The following is a 19,029-nucleotide window of genomic DNA, read 5'->3' as shown; positions in this document are numbered from 1 at the left end:
AGTAGTTATTTGAGTTACTGTTGCCTTTCTGTCATCTCAAACCAGTCTGTACATTCTCCTCTGACCTCTGACATCAACAAGGAATTTTCGTCCACACAACTGCCGCTCACTGGATATTTTCTATTTTTCGGACCATTCTTTGTAAACCCTAGATATGGTTGTGCGTAAAAATCCCAGTAGATCAGCAGTTTTGGAAATACTCAGACCATCCCGTATGGCACCAAAAACCATTACACATTCAAAGTCACTTATATCCCCTTTCTGATGCTAGATTGGAACTTCAGCAAGTTGTCTTGACCACCTCTACATGCCTAAATGCATTGAGTGGCCGGCATGGGATTGGCTGATTAGCTATTTGTGTTAACAAGTACTGCATTCAACCATGCAATTCAAAAGAGGCCAGCTTTCTAATAACAGTGTGATTAGTAAAATATTAAAAAATTATTAAAAAATGGCAAAAAATTTAAATAGCTAAAATGTGGTAACATTTAAAAATAATTACGCAGTGATGTCACCATCAGGGGAACCATCCAGTTCCAGCAAAATGTACAAAAATAAAGTTTATCAATATGAGCAAGTGCTAAAATTAGCGCTATATCTTCCCAAAATTCTTGACATTTAAAGAGTTCAAATAAAAGCATTTTAGGGGTATGGTTTTATGGGGTAAATTGGAGTGGCCGATTTCAAACATAGGGCATAGGCAAAATGGAGAAAAGAAAAAAAAAGTGGCCTTTTAGCTCCCAAACAACCAGACAAACCCATGCATGGGTGGTATCACTGTAATGTTGCTGAACACATATTGGGGTGTTGTTTGACAGGGACATATACGAGGAGCTGTAAATTCACATCTGAATTTTTACAAAGGGTGGTGGTAAAATAAGTGCACGGAAAGGGTTAAAATACTACCATTTGAAATACCCTGGGGAGTCTAGTTTTCAAAAATATATGGTTTGATGGGGTAAATTGAATAAGCTAGCATCAAAGATGGCCCAATTAGGACATTGGCAGTAGGACCAAATAAAAGATCCAAGTTAAAAAAATGCGCACTTCCCAAATGTGGCATTACCCAAACAACAGGGGTATCACATGATGGGGTGTTGTTTGACAGTGACGTATACCAGGAGCTATAAATTCATACCTGAAGAAAAAAATAATAATACATAGCTGGTGTGGGTTCATTAAATGGGTTAGGAGAAAATTACTGCTAAACACAAGCACTGCAAATGTGTTAAAACAGCCTTGGTCACAAAGGGTACAAAAAATAAACTGCCTGGTTCTTAAGGGGTTAAACATATACCGGTACATTTAACAAACGCAAAAAGTATACAGAAAAATAAATAATGCAAAAACCTTGCACTATTACAGGATAAGCTGACCCCTTGTCAAAACTTCCAATATTTCGACACACTGCCTTTGTCAAGAGCAGGATGGGTTTGTTCAATTTGCATTTTGATACTTGCCATATTTAGGTAAATATACATTAAACATATATTTTCTTTGTTTTTCGCCTTTATAAATGACCTCGCTAAATTATATAATATACATTCACTTTTTTGTGGATTTCCCTTCTAACGCCTGAAATTACACCTGAGTTGATTCTCTTGTGTTTAGCACTCAGTGGAAGTGTCAGGGCGGTACTGGAAGCTAATACTAGGAATGCACATGCGCAGAGAGGTAGTGTGTCGGGGTATTCGTGCATTCACGGAAAAGTAACCGATGAATGCTTGTAAACAAGACGGTATGAGACAGCAAGGCAATTATCGGAGCTGTTGAGTTCTTGGAGCGTTGAACGTGGTTCACTCCCGGGATTCGTTATGAACCTGGCTACTCAGAATGTTGAGGCTGGAGCCTCGCAGCTCTTATTTGCGAACTTCAACCAGGACAACACGTACGTGAGGCCTAGGACTTGGCTACAAAATATCATACCGGCAAAACGGGCTCGATACTGGGAGGGCTGAAAAAGGCAATGCTTTAATGTATATAAGAGGCTAAACGCGGAATGGACGGCGGGCAGTTTGTCTAAATAAGTTGCAGTTTCACGTTCTATCTTGTTTTGGTCACAGCTATTAAGATAAGCTTGTTTTCCACTTGTAGCTAAAAGTTGTATTAGAAGCATTCCCTATGCATTCATTTCTATTAGTTCTATATTATTTAGCAATATTCAGGGTTTGTGTTGTTTGTCAGATGTTATGACAGTGACATTTATGACAAGTAGAGTTTTGTCTATAGATTCCTGGTAGCTGCATTGCCAGTGAATATATAGACATGTCATGCAGATAAGAGGGTTTGTTTCATTTTTAAAGCGAACTGCCTGGGTAAGAGTCTAATCAGAACCCAGTGTAACTGAATAAGGCACGTAAAAATGTATCGCTCTACATCATGATTTAGCACCATGTTGGCTGAAAGGGAGAGTTGTTGCTTTAACTTTCTCAGCATTATTTGTTATTATGAAGGGCCAATGCTAGGAAATTTCTCCAGGAAAAGGACTGAACTGGTCCTGTTTAATGCAGAATTGAATGAATATAGAGACTTATTTCCCAGGGCCAGCCAAGCTCATCCTGCAAAAGAAGCTCAACATAAATCATAGCTCAGCTTAACTGTCCTGCCAACTTTACCTTTAAGTGAATAAACCCAAAAGTGTAGACTTGTTCCAGACCTACTGTTGACACGATCAACCTTGTGTAGGGCTGGGCAAGCTGGTGTTGGCTCAAGCTCATTTTCTGGCCTGGTTTGGCTTAGATGATTTTAGGACATCGGTGATCTGACTCAAAATTCATCTTTGTTTGTACCTGGAAGGGCACTTCAGTTAAACTTAAATATTCAATGAGTCAGGCCTGATTTTTTTTAAGCTTGCCTGTACATTTATACATGACCGGTCTGCTTTAGACATCCATTTGTATTTTCAAAACCTTATAATTTATGTATATTATCCAGGTAAAGTGTTTCATGTAATTTGTAACCCTGGGAAATATAGGCACCAGTGTGTGAGGAGGGTGTATTGTTTTTCCATCCAGACTCTTTAGGGTCAAGGATAATATGTAAGATCCTTGAACTTGGATGCATCGACATTTATGCAGTCTTTGTATTTATATTAAAATTGTTTTAGGGAAAAAGTTTGTGTTGCTCTGGTAGTGTGTATTCTTGTCAATTTTAATATGAATTGGCTATTTTTGTTGCGGTAAAATGTTTAAGTGGAAGGTCTAATCAACTTCACTGTTTGAGGAAATTGTCAGACCTTTAGTGTTCTATTCACAAAAGGCCATGGGCCAAGTTTAACATTTTAGGATATTCTTTTGTTTTAAGTTTAACCTAACCAGACATACAAGCTCAACACCTGGGCTCATTTGCAAGTGTTTTATGAACATAATTTTGGACCAATTAAGCTTTTCTTATCAGAAAGGTTGACAGGTGGCAAACTTTATGTTCTGTCACAGGATGCCATAATGATGCCATGAAGCTTGATGGAACAGCAGAAGTCATGAAAGGCACCTGCCTATAAAGCACACATATATAATGTGTGTGTGTGTGTGTATATATATACTGTATACGTGTATGTGTGTAGTCTACCTAAACTAAGACTGGATTTGTTCTCTAAAAAGGAGAGTTTGCAGGAAAGCTGTGATTTCACCTCACCTCAAGTTTTTTTTTTTTGTTTTTTTCTTTCTTCAAGCAAGAATGGCTGAGCTGGCCTTGCATAATTTATTATTAAATCAGAGAGATGACATTGAAGAAAATTCACTGATTTTAAAGGGACAGTTATTTTCTAATGCATGTTTGAGTCCATTCTACATAGACTGCAATTCATTTTACTGCATGCAAATTAGTATTCTTTAGTTATTAAAGTTAGAAAATGATTTATTTTTAATTAAATTTTCTCATTTCCAACTAAAGAATTCTTGCACACATCAGCATGCAGTGAAATGCATTGGGATCCTTCTAAAATACTCCCATATTCATCTACAGTGGATATAAAAAGTCTACACACCCCTGTTTAAATGCCAGGTTCTTGTGATGTTAAAGAATGAGACAAAGATAAATCATGTCAGAACTTTTTCCATGTGACCTATAGCTTGAACAAAACAAACTTAAATCTTGGGGGGCTCACAATAACCTGGTTGCATAAGTATGCACACCCTCTTATAACTGGGGCTGTGTTCTGAATTAACCAATCACATTCAAACTCATGTTAAATAGAAGTCATTACACACCTGCCATCATTTAAAGTGACTGATTAATCACAAATGAAGTTCAGCTGTCCTAGTAGGACTTACCTGACATTTGTTTAGTTGCATCTCAGAGCAGAATCCATGGTCCGCAGCTTCCAGAGCATCAGAGGGATCTCGTTGTTAAAAGATATCAGTCAGGAGAAGGGTACAAAAGAATTTCCAAAGCATTAGCTATACCATGGAACACAGTGAAGACAGTCATCAACAGAGATATTAACTGGACGTCCCTCCAAAATTGATGAAAAGACGAGAAGAAAACTGGTCAGGGAGGCTTACCAGGGGCCTACTGCAACATTAAAGGAACAGCAGGGATTTCTGGCAAGTGCTGGCTGTGTGCTACATGTGACAACAATCTCCCGTATTCTTAATATGAATGGGGTAGGGTGGCAAGACGGAAGCCTTTTCTTACAAAGAAAAACATCAAAGGTGAAGATTGGAACAACAAACATCAAGTCCCCCAAAAGCACGTGGGAAAATGTGTTATGGTCTGATGAAACCAAGGTTGAACTTTTTGGCCATAATTCCAAAAAGTATGTTTGGCGCAAAAACAACACTTCACATCACCCAAAAATAAAGCTTACCCACAGTAAAGCATGGTGGTGGCAGCATCATGCTTTAGGGCTGTTTTTCTTTATCTGGAATCGGGGGGCCTTAGGGTGGAGGGAATTATGAACACTCGCAATTTTGGCACAAAACCTTCAGGCGTCCCTTGAGGAAGCTCACCTTTCAGCATGACAACTACCCAAAGCACAAATCCAAATCCACAAAAGCATGGCTTCACCAGAAAAAGATTAATGTTTTGGAATGTCCCTGCCAGAGCCCAGACCTGAATCCAATTGATCATCTGTGGGGTGATCTGAAGAGGGCTGTGCACAGGCGATGTCCTGTGACAGATTTGGAGCGCTTTTGCAAAAAAAAAAAAAAGTGGCAAATATTGCCACATCAAGATGTGGCATGCTAATAGACTCCTACCCAAAAAGACTGATTGCTGTAATAAAATCAAAAGGTGCTTCAACAAAGTATTAGTTTAAGGGTGTGCACATTTATGCAACCAGGTTATTGTGAGTTCCCCCCTCAAAGAATTCAGTTTGTTTTGCAATTGAATTGTTCACGTTATAAGGTCACGGTAAAGGTGGAAAAAGTGTAGACTTTTTATATCCACTGTAACTGTAATGCTGAAGTTGTACATTAAAAATACAGGGTGAAAGAAGCTCACATAATATAATGTTAAGTCAAGCAGCTGAAACGATAACTCTCTTTCCAACTCCCATTTGTGAGCAGACCCTGTTGAATCTCATGTGGTACTGTGCCAATCCTCCAGTGAATATCTGATTGCAGTGGGGATGTTGGCTGGTTTGTAGGAAATGGTTAATTTCATCTGTCACAAAGAACCATCTTCTCCGCCCAGTAGTTGGTGTTTCCTTCAAATGAGTTGAACCTTGCACAGAGGATGTAGTATAAAATCCATCTTTTTATCCTTTTTAATCCTAATAGAGCATAGACAGAGTTGTACGAACTTAGCCCCAATACCCCAAATAAATCAGCGTGTGGTAGTCGCCTGTGACATTTTGGCCTTCCGTCTTGGACGTCCTTTCATCTAGGTGGGGAAAGCCTTGTTTACTTTTTTGGGCTTTTTCATGCCATGCAATTTCTCGCATGAAATGTAGTTGCAAGGGTGCATGACAAACGAGGAAAGTTGTGATCAGTATAACACCTAGTATTTATGGTTTTGGCCAACTCATTGCTGCGAGGAGTTTGCACTGAATGTTAAGGCAGCAACTTTTTTATTTACTTCAGGGAAACGCACATGTAAAATCAATAAAAGATGGTATGGTTATATCTATATAGAATAAGGAGATTATTAAGGTTTGAGAGAGAAAATAGGCAGATAAGAATCATATGACCCATCTAACCAGCTGTGAAATTCTGTTTATATCTAGTTCACAACCCATGATTGTGGAACATCGCCGAAACTGAAGTGAAGATGGGTTTGGGGTTTTTTTTTTTTCACACATTTAGTGTGCTGAATTTGTTTTCAGTGTTATTGCTGGTAGTAAGTAAGCAAATGTTCTATCAGGAAATTTATAAGAACAAAAAATATCAGCTAAAAATGATGCTTCTTTGTCATTGTTCTGAAAGAATCATCAGGAATGTAATCTTGTAGCTGGGAATCCCTATGGAAAGGCGCTGCTATGAACAGAGAGATGAATGTTGATTGCCACGTAAATAAGTCAGAAAAAAAAACATGATAACATTAAGATGCACAATATTTCGTTGAAGCACATACGCAAAATGCAATGCAATTTTTAATTCGGTAATAAACTTAGTGAATGGTGAACTTTTATTTTGCAAATTTTGGAGTATGTTCTAAACATAGAGTTTAAAGATAAGAACTATTGGGTCCACCTAGCCTGTCCATATAATCATTTCCCTTTTATATGAGCCCAACAATAAAATGAAATACCAAAAGTATGGATTCTTTGTATATTTAATGGCTATACATTTTTCTGGACTGCAATTAAGTTTCTGGCAATCTTTAGTTATTGTTAGAAAATGTGGTTATATCTGTGTTTTCCTCCTCCCCTTGCCTCTACTGAAACTAGGAAGTTTTAGCTAGAAACATAGTGAAGTTCTACTGTTTTCAGCAGGGGCATCCAGGGTCTCATTTTCTAACCAGTAACTAAAATAAACGATGCACTAATTTGCATGCAATAAAATACTTTGAGAAATATGCAAAAATGGTCTCCAAAATGTATTTGTTTCTTAATGTTACCAATATATACACTTGGTAAAGTGTATTATAGTGGATTCACAGTTTCTAGCACCTAAAAAAACACCAGTTCACTGTGGAAAGCTGAAGTTACAGACTTTTACTGATTGTCTCTTAGCTGATAAGCTTGGATGATTTGGAGGATAATCTGTTTTATGCTGTGTATTGCCTATACTGTCTTACAGGTCACTGGCTGTTGGCAGTAAATCTGGGTTCAAGTTTTTCTCCCTCTCATCTGTGGACAAACTTGAGCAGATATATGAATGCAGTAAGTGTCTTTTTTCCAACACTCTATCCTAGAAATGATTGCCATGATATGGGTGCATAATGTCACAGCTATGTTTATATTGCAATTAACAGTCTAAGCTGTCAATAGTATGTGTAATTTTAGCTTTGATCATGCCATTTTTTTGTTAGAATGAGAGGAAAGTGCATATGAATATATGAACAACATAATGTCAGTCTGCAGCTATAATGATTTTCTGGCTAAGGCCATCTTTTAATTAACCACATATTCGCAAACATTAGACCTCCCAGATGGAGATAAAAGCCTGTCTTCCAGCTTTCATAATCAACATTGAGACGTTAAAGAGACGGTCTACTGCCCAGAACAGTATTACCAATAGGGCTGCAACTAACGATTATTTTCATAATCGATTAGTTGCCCGATTAACACTTTTTTCTCTTTATCACAATAGAATTTCTGTATTCGCCTTATTTTACTGACATAATAATTAAAGCTGTCTTTTAAAGGTACAAGAACCCAAAACACATTATTTCTCGAACTAAGTTTTACCAAAATACCCAAACAGTTTTACATATTTAATAAAAGCTATGATTGAGAAAAATGCCTCTTGTTTATAATTTATTTTATTTACCACTCTGCCCCCAGTTATGCACATCTCTACACAGTCTGACTATTGTCCTAAAAAGGACAATAAAGTATCATAGCAGCCCACCCCAAGCATCAGACAGCACTCATGTTGAAGTGAAAACAGGACCAGTATTTAAACAGTACAAGGGGGTAATTTGCATACAATAGACACGGCAAACCACACAGTTCTTCATCAGGTCCTCCTTTGCACATGGCTCGGTATTTGCACTCGGCCCACCTCAGCCTGCTGGTTATCAGATCCAGGTGCCTTGGAGGTCTCTGTCCTGTAAGTCCTGATGGAGAGTAACACCACACATAAACCCCATAAACAAAATGCCGGTGACCCAAATCTGTGTCCACAGTCTTTACAGTCTCTGGTACTTAGGGAAACGTGGCACTCTGTACCAGGGGAAGAAGTAGTCCTAATGGACCCCCTGTACCCACCCCCCAAAAAACAGAACCCCTTTCAAGTCCAGGGCCCATAGTCTGTAAGGGAAGCTGGCCCTCAGGCCCCTCCAGGAGCCCACGAGCCTTCCAGGACACGGCATACATTTAATTGTGAACTGGCTTACTAGGTTGTTACAAGGTGTCAAATAGTTTTTTTGTTAGTAATTCAGATTTTATAATTATGTTCTTGTGTTTTTGTCCTGTTTCCCTAAGCTGACACAGAGGATATCTGTATAGTGGAACGACTCTTCTCCAGCAGCTTAGTTGCAATTGTCAGCCTCAAAGCTCCTCGCAAGCTAAAAGTTTGTCATTTTAAGAAAGGGACTGAAATATGCAACTACAGCTATTCGAACACAATTTTGGCTGTGAAACTGAACCGCCAGGTGAGCTGCTGGTAGCATCTACAGTACTGAACAGACACCAAAATGCATTGATTTGATTCCTACTCTGTTTTTAATGGTTGTAGTATGAAATTGGCTAATTAAAACAGTATTTTAAGAGTATTATAAGAAATAAATATACCTAAGTCAGTTTACTTTAAGTAGGTATGTGTGAGGAGGTTTGGTGCTTTCCATTATAACAAAAGACTTTCTGAATATAAATTCCTTAATTAAAACAAAAAAAAATCCGGGAAGGGCTTGGGCATTGGGAGTTCTATTTGTAATTCTGTATTTAGTTAGAAGATTTTACATTTATAGTCATGTGCAAAACATTTGTAGTAGAATAGGAAGAAAACAATTATTCCTCATCTACATATGTGTGCATGAGCATCCTCTAGCTAATTACATATGATATCTCTGACTCACCAATAATAAGGATTCTATTGCTGTCAACCAAGAATATCCTGAAAGTCTGGTCTGTTTTGAGGTCAGGACGAATGACGTTGAGCATTGCACTACAATTGCTTCTAAACTGATTACATTCTAATTCTTGTATTTTAGTACAGGTGCACCAAATGCTTTTATGCCTGTTTTTTTTTTTTTTTTTTTTTTTTTTACTCTTTTTATGTATTTGATACCTGAGAATCATAATGAAATTCAGTTTTGTACAAGAAGTTTTGTTGCATTTCATTTATATATCAGTACCCCAATTTTATATGAGCTACGCTAAATACAATGGGGTTAATGTAAATGAAGTACTAATACTGCAAATAAATCAATAACTAAACTCTGCTTGTTTGAATGTTTATTCTTGAGCAATACTTGCCTATAGATAACTGCAGAATTATTTCCATTACATAACGGCCTTTGTGGTCAAAGATTTATGAGAGTTGGTAGGATGATGTCGATGGGAACAGTAGGAAGGCTGTGAGGCAGGTGTATAAGACTCCTGATACTAGATGTGTTTAAGATGTTTATTACGTTGTGGGCAAAGTGCAATATGCATTTTATGTAATCTAAAGTAATTAGCTGTTAAGCCTAGATTTAGGACAGGGAAAATACTAGCCAGAAACTTAAGGTGCTTAGAAAGCATCTATTAGTTTTTCATTTTTCTTAATGCTTTGTTCTCATTGGTCTATTGGGTAATGTTTGTGAGCCCAGGCCATTGTTTCTAAATGCTATGAAAAGAGATCCAAAAAATTAATATATATTGCTAGAATTGTTATTATTATTATTGCTATTATATTACATCATTAATAATGCCTCATTAAGTTTCCTATCCTCTGTTGTTAGGTTGCTTTTGGCTGTTATTACATTGAGTCCTCCATTAGCTTCTTGCTTGCAAATGACAACAACAATGGAAAACAATGCTGGTGCATGAAGCAATGAGCTTACCCTTTAATGACACTGAGCTAGTTAAAGCTAATAGTTTTTTGCTTTTTGTTTTGTTTTTGTGGTCACTTTATTTTTGTCGTCTCTGCAGAGGCTTATTGTATGCCTGGAAGAATCACTCTACATACACAACATAAGGGATATGAAAGTTCTGCACACAATCAGAGAAACTCCACCTAACCCATCAGGTTTGTGTTATACAAAAAAAAAATCTCACTGAGATTGTGAAAGTATTTATTCAAGTTGTTTTGCTTCTTCAGTGCCTTTCAAGGCATTTCATTAGCAAAATTTTGTTAATATGTTAATGATGATAATTGTTCTAGAACAAGTTTTCGATGTGTCACTGCAGTGTAGTGACGTTATCAGTGCTAGGACATGCTTATACTATCTTGTGCATAGGGACTTGGGATTTTCTTTGATACTCTACATCTGCACTTTCTATTGATAGGAAATTAATAAACCGGATAACCTACATATTTAGTGTTCATACAAAATGTATGTGAAGCCATTGTTTTTCTGCCTGATAATATGGAAGGTTTTTTTTGCCAGCTCTTTGTGAATTGATAAAGTGTTAGGTTAGTGTTTAAAGAAATAAACAAATGTAAAATCCTTATGATTATAATTATCGTTTTGATCTGTTCTGATATAAATAATGTTCTACCAAAATAATGTAATCTTAATATGCCAGGTAGCAATTATCATTACATTATTTTGGTGGAACATTAGAGAGCCCAATACCATACATAATGAAAAAGGGCATTTTAGTATGCCAAAATTGTGTTTACTAACCATTACAGTAGACGTAGAAACACTTCAACTTTACACAGGAATCTTATTCCTTTCTGTCTTTAAGGTCTGTGTGCCTTGTCTATTAATGGTGATAATTGCTACCTTGCATATCCTGGAAGTACGTCTATTGGAGAAGTTCAGGTCTTTGACACTGTTAATCTGGTGAGTGCTAAATTCTTACTTAGTTTTTTACTTCCGAAAATATTATGATGGACCTTTTTTTCCCCCATATCCAAAATGTTTAAAGCCCATATACTAAATAAACCCATGAAACTGTATTTAGAGAGTAACAATGCATTTATTACAAATCGGCAGGTAGAATGCACAGATGTTGAAATCTGTATGTTGTTTTACAATGTCACCCATCATAAAGCATAGTTTTATGTTAATAATTGCAACTTAATCTTTTCAGAGAGCTGCTAACATGATCCCTGCCCATGACAGCCCTCTTGCAGCTTTGGCTTTTGATGCAAGTGGCACAAAGCTCGCTACAGCATCAGAAAAGGTATTGTCTTTGTTTTTGGTCTGCAGATAAAAGCTTATTAATCTAATCTAAATTGTGAGTGCAATTTTGAATGTACCAAAGCATCAAATATATTTAACACTTATGATATAATATATTCAGTAAACACAATACAATTATATAACGTTTATTAAGAAAATGTATGCTTAAGTCAAAGTACCCCAATTTTGCAGAGTCCGATCTAATTTTTATGGCACCCATTTCTTACCAAGGAGCTGAAAGGTGGGGCTGCTTTGCATTTAAACCCAAAAGAGGCTCTTAAGCAATATAAGGCCTTCTCTGGGCATCATTAATAATTCACCTGTGTGGCAGGAGGGCTACTCAACCTTAAGGTTTGGTCAGAACCTGCAAACATGCATAGCATAAAAAATATAGTTCACAGTATTTATGCCTTAGGTGTGTTTTTGATCGTATTCGCTGGGTGTATGTATTGGTCATTATTATTCTAGCAGTAATCCGAATAGGTTGTGCGCTCCTTTATTTTTGTATTTTTTTGTGCTATGTATATAAGTCACTAATGGAAAAAAACTAAAAAATTGGCCCGGCCGCTCAGCATTTTAAAGAAACAAACAAACAAAAAAACCTCTAGCACTGAAATGGCTAAAATAAGGGGACTAGGTCTGGGTAATACCTGAATGAAAAACTGGTTAAATAATTACAACACTACTTCTTCTGAAAGCTGGGTACCACAGGACTCTGTTTGGTCCTTTTTGTCATTTGTGGTTACTGACAGTGAAATATGTCTGAAAGGAGTAATCATCACACTGGGCAAATGGTCTGAGAAATGGCAGATGAGGTATTGATAAATGTAAAGTAATGCCTATGGATTGTAAAAACACACTTGCTAAACGGGATCATACTGTGGGAATCATCACTTGAAAAAAATGAGTGGGTACAAATTTACTCTAAATTCAGTACTTATATGAAGTTACGCAGTAATCATGTGCAATTCAAAATCAAAGAATGTGATTATGCCTTAGACCCAAAGGAGAAGACTCAGAGCTGTTATCTTGGTGAAGGGAGGTACCACAGAGTATTGATTAAAAGGGTGCCAATGATTGTGCCACACATATATTTAAATTGATTAACCTTTTATTGACAAGTTGAAGATGCATTGTTTCATACATATGGCATGTTACAAGGAGTCATGCAATTAGTACACACAAAATGTTAAACTTTTGTGAGAGAGGTGCATTACAGTGTACAATTAACACAACCTTTGAAAATGCAATCCAGAGATGCTCAAGATGTTAAAACTGGTGCATTGGTCTCCCACTTCAGGAGCCTCTCCCTGGGCTCCTAAAAAGGAACATTTAAAACAATTAAACGGAACTTGAAGAAACGGGAAGTAGAATAACAAAAAATAAAATAAGCTCCAGTTATAGAACAAAGTTGCCAGTGTAACATCTGACAGGGTTACTCAACCCAATAAAGTAGATATTCATGAGGCCCATCAGGATGGGATCTAAGGAGTGTGTGCGCACTTAGAGCTATAATAAAGGATCCACAGAAAGTATACACATTTAAATCAAAGGGAATTACACATTTCATTGAGTAAAGGGGAGGAAAGAAACTAATTCCAAGGCAGCCATATAAGCCCATTCTTGTAGGATAGCACCTTTTGCAGACATTACCATGTCCTCCCGCCAAAATATGGGGAATTGACCGACTTTGCAGCATTAATCAAATGTATCATGAGCAACCTTTTACATCTCGCAAATAGGAGGCTTGATTGCTGTAAGAGACAGCAGATGGAGAGGCCTCAAAGTCAGGGTCGTCAACCTCCAGCACCACACAAGCCACTTTACCCCAATATGGGCGAATATCCAAACAAGTCCACCAAAGATGAGACCAGAGTATTTTTGTCTATTTTTGAAAGAAATATCAAATAGTTAAACAATAAAGACAATTTTTCATAGCCTTCTTTGCTCATATTTACCAAGGGTGCCAATATTGGTGGAGGGCAGTGTTCAACTATGAGTTATATTTAAACTTGATTTATTTACTCAGAAAAGACATGCCTATGGGGTCTCGCCTTACAACAATGGATACACCAAACCATTTTACAAAAATAACTAAGGAAAAGAAAAAGGGAAAACCGAAGAAAGAAGAGAAGTGGTTCTTGCATTTTGTTTTACCCTGTATGATAGCTGAGTTTTTGTTTTTTCCCCACATAGTATGTCACTGGTTGATAGCATGAGTTGTGATTCCAAATCCACTATGCATTATAAAGGGCTACCTCTGACAAATGTATGTTCCATCATATAGGCGACTCAATAAATGTTACTGATTTCAATATGAAAAATTAAAATAAATTGGTATGCTTGGTTTATATGCAGTCTTTACAATGGGGGGGGGGGGCATTTTAATTGCACCACTCAATTGTATTTTTACTTCTGTTCCACAATCTAGTATACTGTTTGAGCATACTATATACTGATTTTAAAATGCTTTACATGACAATCCAAGCTGTTCTTGTAGGAGAAATTCACTTGCGTTACGAAGGGCCAACCCCAGTGAATAGATATCTGCTCGATATAAAGTAAGGTCCTTGAGTTTACTGAAAAGTTGTGGTGTCAAGTGCTTTACTTCGCTTTACGCTGTGAAATGCTGCTGCAGCAAGAGCTTGGCCGCCGCTGTTTAATGCATAGGTTTATCATTTAGAGTTCTCAGTCCTACCCGTTGGACTGTGATCAAGGTCAGTTCAGCCTTTCTTGATGGGAAAACTTACCACTGTTTGTCCTTCATAATAAATAGTGTAGGGACAATTCTCACTTTAGTGAATAAACCCATCTGATTTGACATAGATTTTACCGTTTGTTTATCTGCTGGCAACCTTGTAACATCTGTTTGTTTTTCTGTTGTAGGGTACAGTGATCCGTGTATTTTCCATTCCAGAGGGACAGAAAATATTTGAGTTTCGGAGGGGTGTTAAACGGCAAGTTTAAGAATGACTTGGAAAAGTTTTTTTTTTTTTTTTGTTTTTTTTTTTTTTTATCAACGAGGTAACATATTTGCTTTCTGTTTAGGTGTGTGAACATTTGCTCTCTGGCATTCAGCTTAGATGGTCTATTTCTTTCTGCATCCAGTAACACAGAAACTGTCCACATCTTCAAGCTGGAGACTGTTAAGGAGAAGTAAGTCTCCTCGTATTTAGTTCAAATGTTACTTTGTCATCTTTGTACCCTACCTGGCATTATATTGTGACCCCCAAGTACTACGTTTTAGACTTGTCTTCATATCGCAATAGAAACTTATTTAAATGTCATACTTCAAAATGTTGTTTGCTTAGACACATGTACCCCTTTAAAGGCTATGCTACCTTTCCCTTTCTGTGTGTTTTCCATCTTTACCGGCATTGCTACTGATGTGACTTTGGCAAAAGATTAAGACCTAATTTGTTCTCCAAACCCAAATAAACATAGAGATGTTTCATTGTAATGTATTAAGAGTTGTTTGAGTGTGTGTATGAGAAAAGGTCATAATATATAAAACTTTCAGTGCTTTCTTCCTGACAAAACTGGAAACCTGGAAAAATGAGTTCTAACATTTCCTACTTCAGACCTCCTGAAGAACCAAGTACTTGGACTGGCTATTTTGGAAAGGTAATAATGGCTTCCACCAGCTATTTGCCTTCACAAGTAACTGAAATGTTCAACCAGGGAAGGGCGTTTGCTACTGTTCGACTACCCTTCTGCGGACACAAAAATATCTGTGCATTGGCATTGTAAGTAGATTTCTTGGTGTTCCTTGGTGTACCATATGTCCATTGTTGTTATTAAAATTTGATTCTATCTGTTCAATCTACCAAATCAATTAAAATGAAAAATATTGAAAATATTTAACTTGATGAGTACAGCTTAGTTTCTCAAAAGTGGTGTTGATATCATGATTGAGGACCAGGGCTATTTTATGCTACAGGACCAGAGGAATTTTTTGTGTGTTTCTTCAACCGTCATTTCCCTCTGTTTCCATTTAGTCAACCTACACAAATGTTTTCTTTTGGACTTTTAGTATGGCTTTTTTTTTTTTTAAACCTTATATAAAAAATAAACTACACACACACTATATTTAACCTGTCCTGATTTATAAACCACCGAATATTCATACATAACTTTTCATTTTAAAGCCATAAAACATAACACTATTTAATTCCATGCTAACTCTATACACCATATTAACGTGAAAGTGTGTGTGTAATTTAAAAAAATAAAACTGTCCTGTCTCTCTTGGCTTACGATCACAAGCACTGGCTTTGTCATTTAACTGTATTGTTGCATGTGATCACTTATACAGTCTGTTTTTTAACCCAGGTAAGTTGTTGGTCCTCTAGGGACATCTTTTTATGACATACCTGGTACATCATTAGTCACGATAGGATTTAGGAGCGGAAAAACTTAAATGAGACATGGTAAACAACAAAGCATTCTGTATTGTTTGATGTCTTTACCCAACTGGAAATCATTTATTTGCATTCATAATCTTTCCAATATCTTATTCAAGGATTCAAAAGATACCGCGCTTGTTAGTTGCAGCAGCTGATGGGTATCTTTACATCTATAACCTGGACCCGCAGGAAGGTGGCGAATGCACTTTAATGAAGCAACACAAGTAAGTTGTGGTTTAACTGTTCCAATTAATGGCACCAATTTGATAAACCTTTTGTAGATACAGCTTAATTACTCTCAGGTTTCAAAATAGGTGGTCTTTTTATAAAAGTTCACACAAACCTACACTATACCTCATAAAATGGACCTTGTCATTCTTGTGTTTATGTAGAACAGGGTCAGAAAAAGTAAATACACAGTGTACACTCAACGAAAAAGGAAATAAGAAAAAATGTATTTACATATTGGTATGCCAAAGTAGTGACATGCTCCAGTGTATGTTTCAAACCTAACATGGCATGGACTGTTATATATATATCTCAATTTTTGTTTTTGTATTTTGTTCTTTTGTGTCCTGATAATGACCCTTAGTTAGGGTTGAAACGTACGCAGGAGTAGCTTGCTGCAATTTTGGTGTTTCAAAATGTAAATTTCCTTCATTAAGTGTGTGTGATTTGTTTCCTTTTTTTTTTTTTAACTAATCTTTTGTTTTGAGAGTTCTGTAAAGGGTATTACTTTTCCTTTTTTTATTGTGATTTTTTTGTGTGTGTTTTTTAAAATAGATGTTGCTAAGAGCTTAATTTAAATTTTTTAACTAATTATTTAGTAATTGAGTTTGAAATTTTGTCACTAAACCTGCAGCGAGCTATTTATTTAAAGAAAAAAAAAAATTCCAGGGTTGGTTATGTTGAACTATGCAACCTACTTGATTTTCAATGGTCTGCTTTTTGTGTAGTAGTTTCTTGTCATAACATGTCTGTCTCTTATTTTAAGATTGGATGGAAGCTTGGAGCCTGGCAATGAAATCCTTGAGTCTGCATCGCATGATAGGCCCCTAGTGACGCAAGTGTATAATGCATCATCTCCAACACGACATGGTATGCAAGGCTTCTCTTGATGGTTGTAGCAATGAAGAGTTATGAACGGTGATTGTTCAAAAATTTTATTTTCATTTGATGCTGTAGGAGTGTATAAAGACCAGTTCTGATGGGCAAAAACAGAGCACCTTTATGGTAATTTATAACATTGCAAGTTCTTAAGCTGATGCGGTGTCTAAAACGTTTCCGCTCATCTGTAGTCAGTACACACCTGGGAGTATGAGTTGTTTAGTCAATGTTGGCGTACCAAGAATCTATAGGACTCCACGTCTGCTGGCATCAAATCTGTAGGGAAAAAGTGCAAAACACTTTAAATATATACCCTGCTGGCTTGGAATTTACGTGTAAGTCTCAGGATTTTATGTCATTCCCTCTGATTAATTAATGAGCATTTCCAAAATCTTTATGCTTGTTAGTGTATTCTAAAAGATTTGGCTGGTGGCCTCTACCAGCCAGAACCTCATTTCCATTATTGTAGTTGTTACTATAAATGCTTGCTGACAGCTAGGGGGATTATCAACTTTGATGGAAAAACTGAATTTGTGAAACTGGCACCCCTCCAACAAAAAGTGCGCATGCATATGTAATATAGATTTTTAGAAACGTGTGTAGCAAAATATATTTGCTCAGAACAACTTGGACACTGCTTGTCTGTGAAATGACCACATGCAGTTGCATGCAGTGACGTGGTAACTGTTACAGTCTGATTGAATTACATAAATGAAGGAGCAGCAAAACAATATAAGTGAAGTAAGGGAAAACAATGTCCATATGTGTTTCTGCCAAATAATAGAAGACTGTTGTTGCTAATAGAAACTGCACAATTAAAATGGTATTTAGCTGTAATGTAAGGGATTGTTTGAGGTGTAGTATATCTCTATTTTTCCCAGCTTATCCTGAAGACATGGGAGCTGCGGGAGGCTCCAGCTTGGAAAATGAAACCTGTGCACTACGGCTAGATGAAGACAGCGAGAATCCACCTATGATCCTAAGGACAGAGTGAGCACCTACCGGAAGACTTCTAACTACAGTCTGACTTATAAAGGAATTCCTAGAGCTTGTCTGTATGAACTTGAAAAAAATTTGGAGAGGATTTAGAGACTATGTACAATATATATTGACTAGTGTAGTCACTATGTTTGAGGTAATTGTATGTATGTGTATATACAGATATGCGCACTCACACAAGTATGTCAGGTGTGCATACATTTTCTCTTCCGTGGCTTTTAAATTTTAAACATTTTAACTATAGCCTTTTGTTTTTGTCAAATTGTGCTTTGAACTCCCACCTTGCATGTGCCAAGCAAGCCTAGGAAAAGTAGATGCTGGTAATCTAACCTGATTTTGGATTATTTTTCTTATACTTTTGTGATAAAAATCACATCTGGGTGCAAACTATCTTAAAAAAAAAACCACAAAAATAGTGTATGTATAATTATATATACATACACAAACATACTTCTATTTAATTTATACATGTATTTTTTTGTTAAAAGTTAATAATGCATCAGGGCAAGTAGAAGGTTTTTTGGTTCCTTCACTGTAATGCTTCAACTTCAATTATTTCCTTTTCTGCTGGACCATTTAGCTAAATAAAAATTATTCTAACTGTGAGTTTTGTGTACATTGAATGTGTTAAAAAGTCCAAAAGTACCGGTTTTGTAGTAGGTTTACTAGATATATATTTGCCAGCAAGTAAGCGTGCACACATGCTCAGATATGATCCACTCAGTTAAACCAACTCTTGTAAGTATGATATGGGTGTTCTATAAATATTAAACATATAGCTTTTAGTGAGCTTTGGAATAATTCATTAAATTTATTTAAAGTTTGTAACTTGTAGGACTAAGGGTGTCTGAGCCTTATCATGTTTTTGTGAAGCATATTTTAAGTTTTACATTTTTCATGGAAACATAGGATGTATGAGACAATTCTGAAGCCTGAACATTTACAGATCAGAAGGTATCACACCATAATAAGACAACAGAGTTTTTTGCTAATTCAGTCTTTGGATGGGTGTTTAATTACATGCAAGGTTATCAAATTGCACTGTCAATTTGATGGAAGGTAGTAGAGTAATTAAAGGGGAATGCCACCTTTTTCCCCTGTATAAGGCATATTTATATTGTCAGTGCTAGATTAA

General features: G+C 36.6%; 1 protein-coding gene across 1 annotated transcript; it reads left to right on the top strand.

The window, feature by feature from the left end:
• Window positions 1–1,647: 1,647 nt before the first annotated feature.
• On the top strand, window positions 1,648–18,500 carry WIPI2 (WD repeat domain, phosphoinositide interacting 2). The gene is made up of 12 exons (XM_053470689.1): window positions 1,648–1,888; window positions 7,182–7,264; window positions 8,531–8,700; window positions 10,181–10,277; window positions 10,943–11,040; window positions 11,291–11,383; window positions 14,269–14,339; window positions 14,431–14,538; window positions 14,964–15,128; window positions 15,905–16,012; window positions 16,783–16,886; window positions 17,777–18,500. The coding sequence occupies exons 1-12, from the start codon at window positions 1,815–1,817 to the stop codon at window positions 17,887–17,889; spliced, it is 1,284 nt and encodes a 427-aa protein (XP_053326664.1). The 5' UTR covers window positions 1,648–1,814; the 3' UTR covers window positions 17,890–18,500.
• The last annotated feature ends 529 nt before the right edge of the window (window positions 18,501–19,029 follow it).

The sequence above is a fragment of the Spea bombifrons genome, chromosome 7 (genome assembly GCF_027358695.1).
Source record: "Spea bombifrons isolate aSpeBom1 chromosome 7, aSpeBom1.2.pri, whole genome shotgun sequence".
NCBI lineage: Eukaryota > Metazoa > Chordata > Amphibia > Anura > Pelobatidae > Spea > Spea bombifrons.
The sequence above is the reverse complement of the archived record's forward strand: the minus strand, read 5'-3'. Positions and strand labels throughout refer to the sequence as shown.

What these genes read in the sequence shown, in the direction of transcription:
- WIPI2 (XM_053470689.1), top strand. Translation starts at nt 1,815, where the DNA reads ATGAACCTGGCTACTCAGAATGTTGAGGCTGGAGCCTCGCAGCTCTTA. An exon ending in AACTCCACCTAACCCATCAG is followed by an intron (nt 10,278 to 10,942) that starts GTTTGTGTTATA and finishes TCTGTCTTTAAG; the next exon opens with GTCTGTGTGCCTTGTCTATT. An exon ending in TTTCGGAGGGGTGTTAAACG is followed by an intron (nt 14,340 to 14,430) that starts GCAAGTTTAAGA and finishes CTTTCTGTTTAG; the next exon opens with GTGTGTGAACATTTGCTCTC.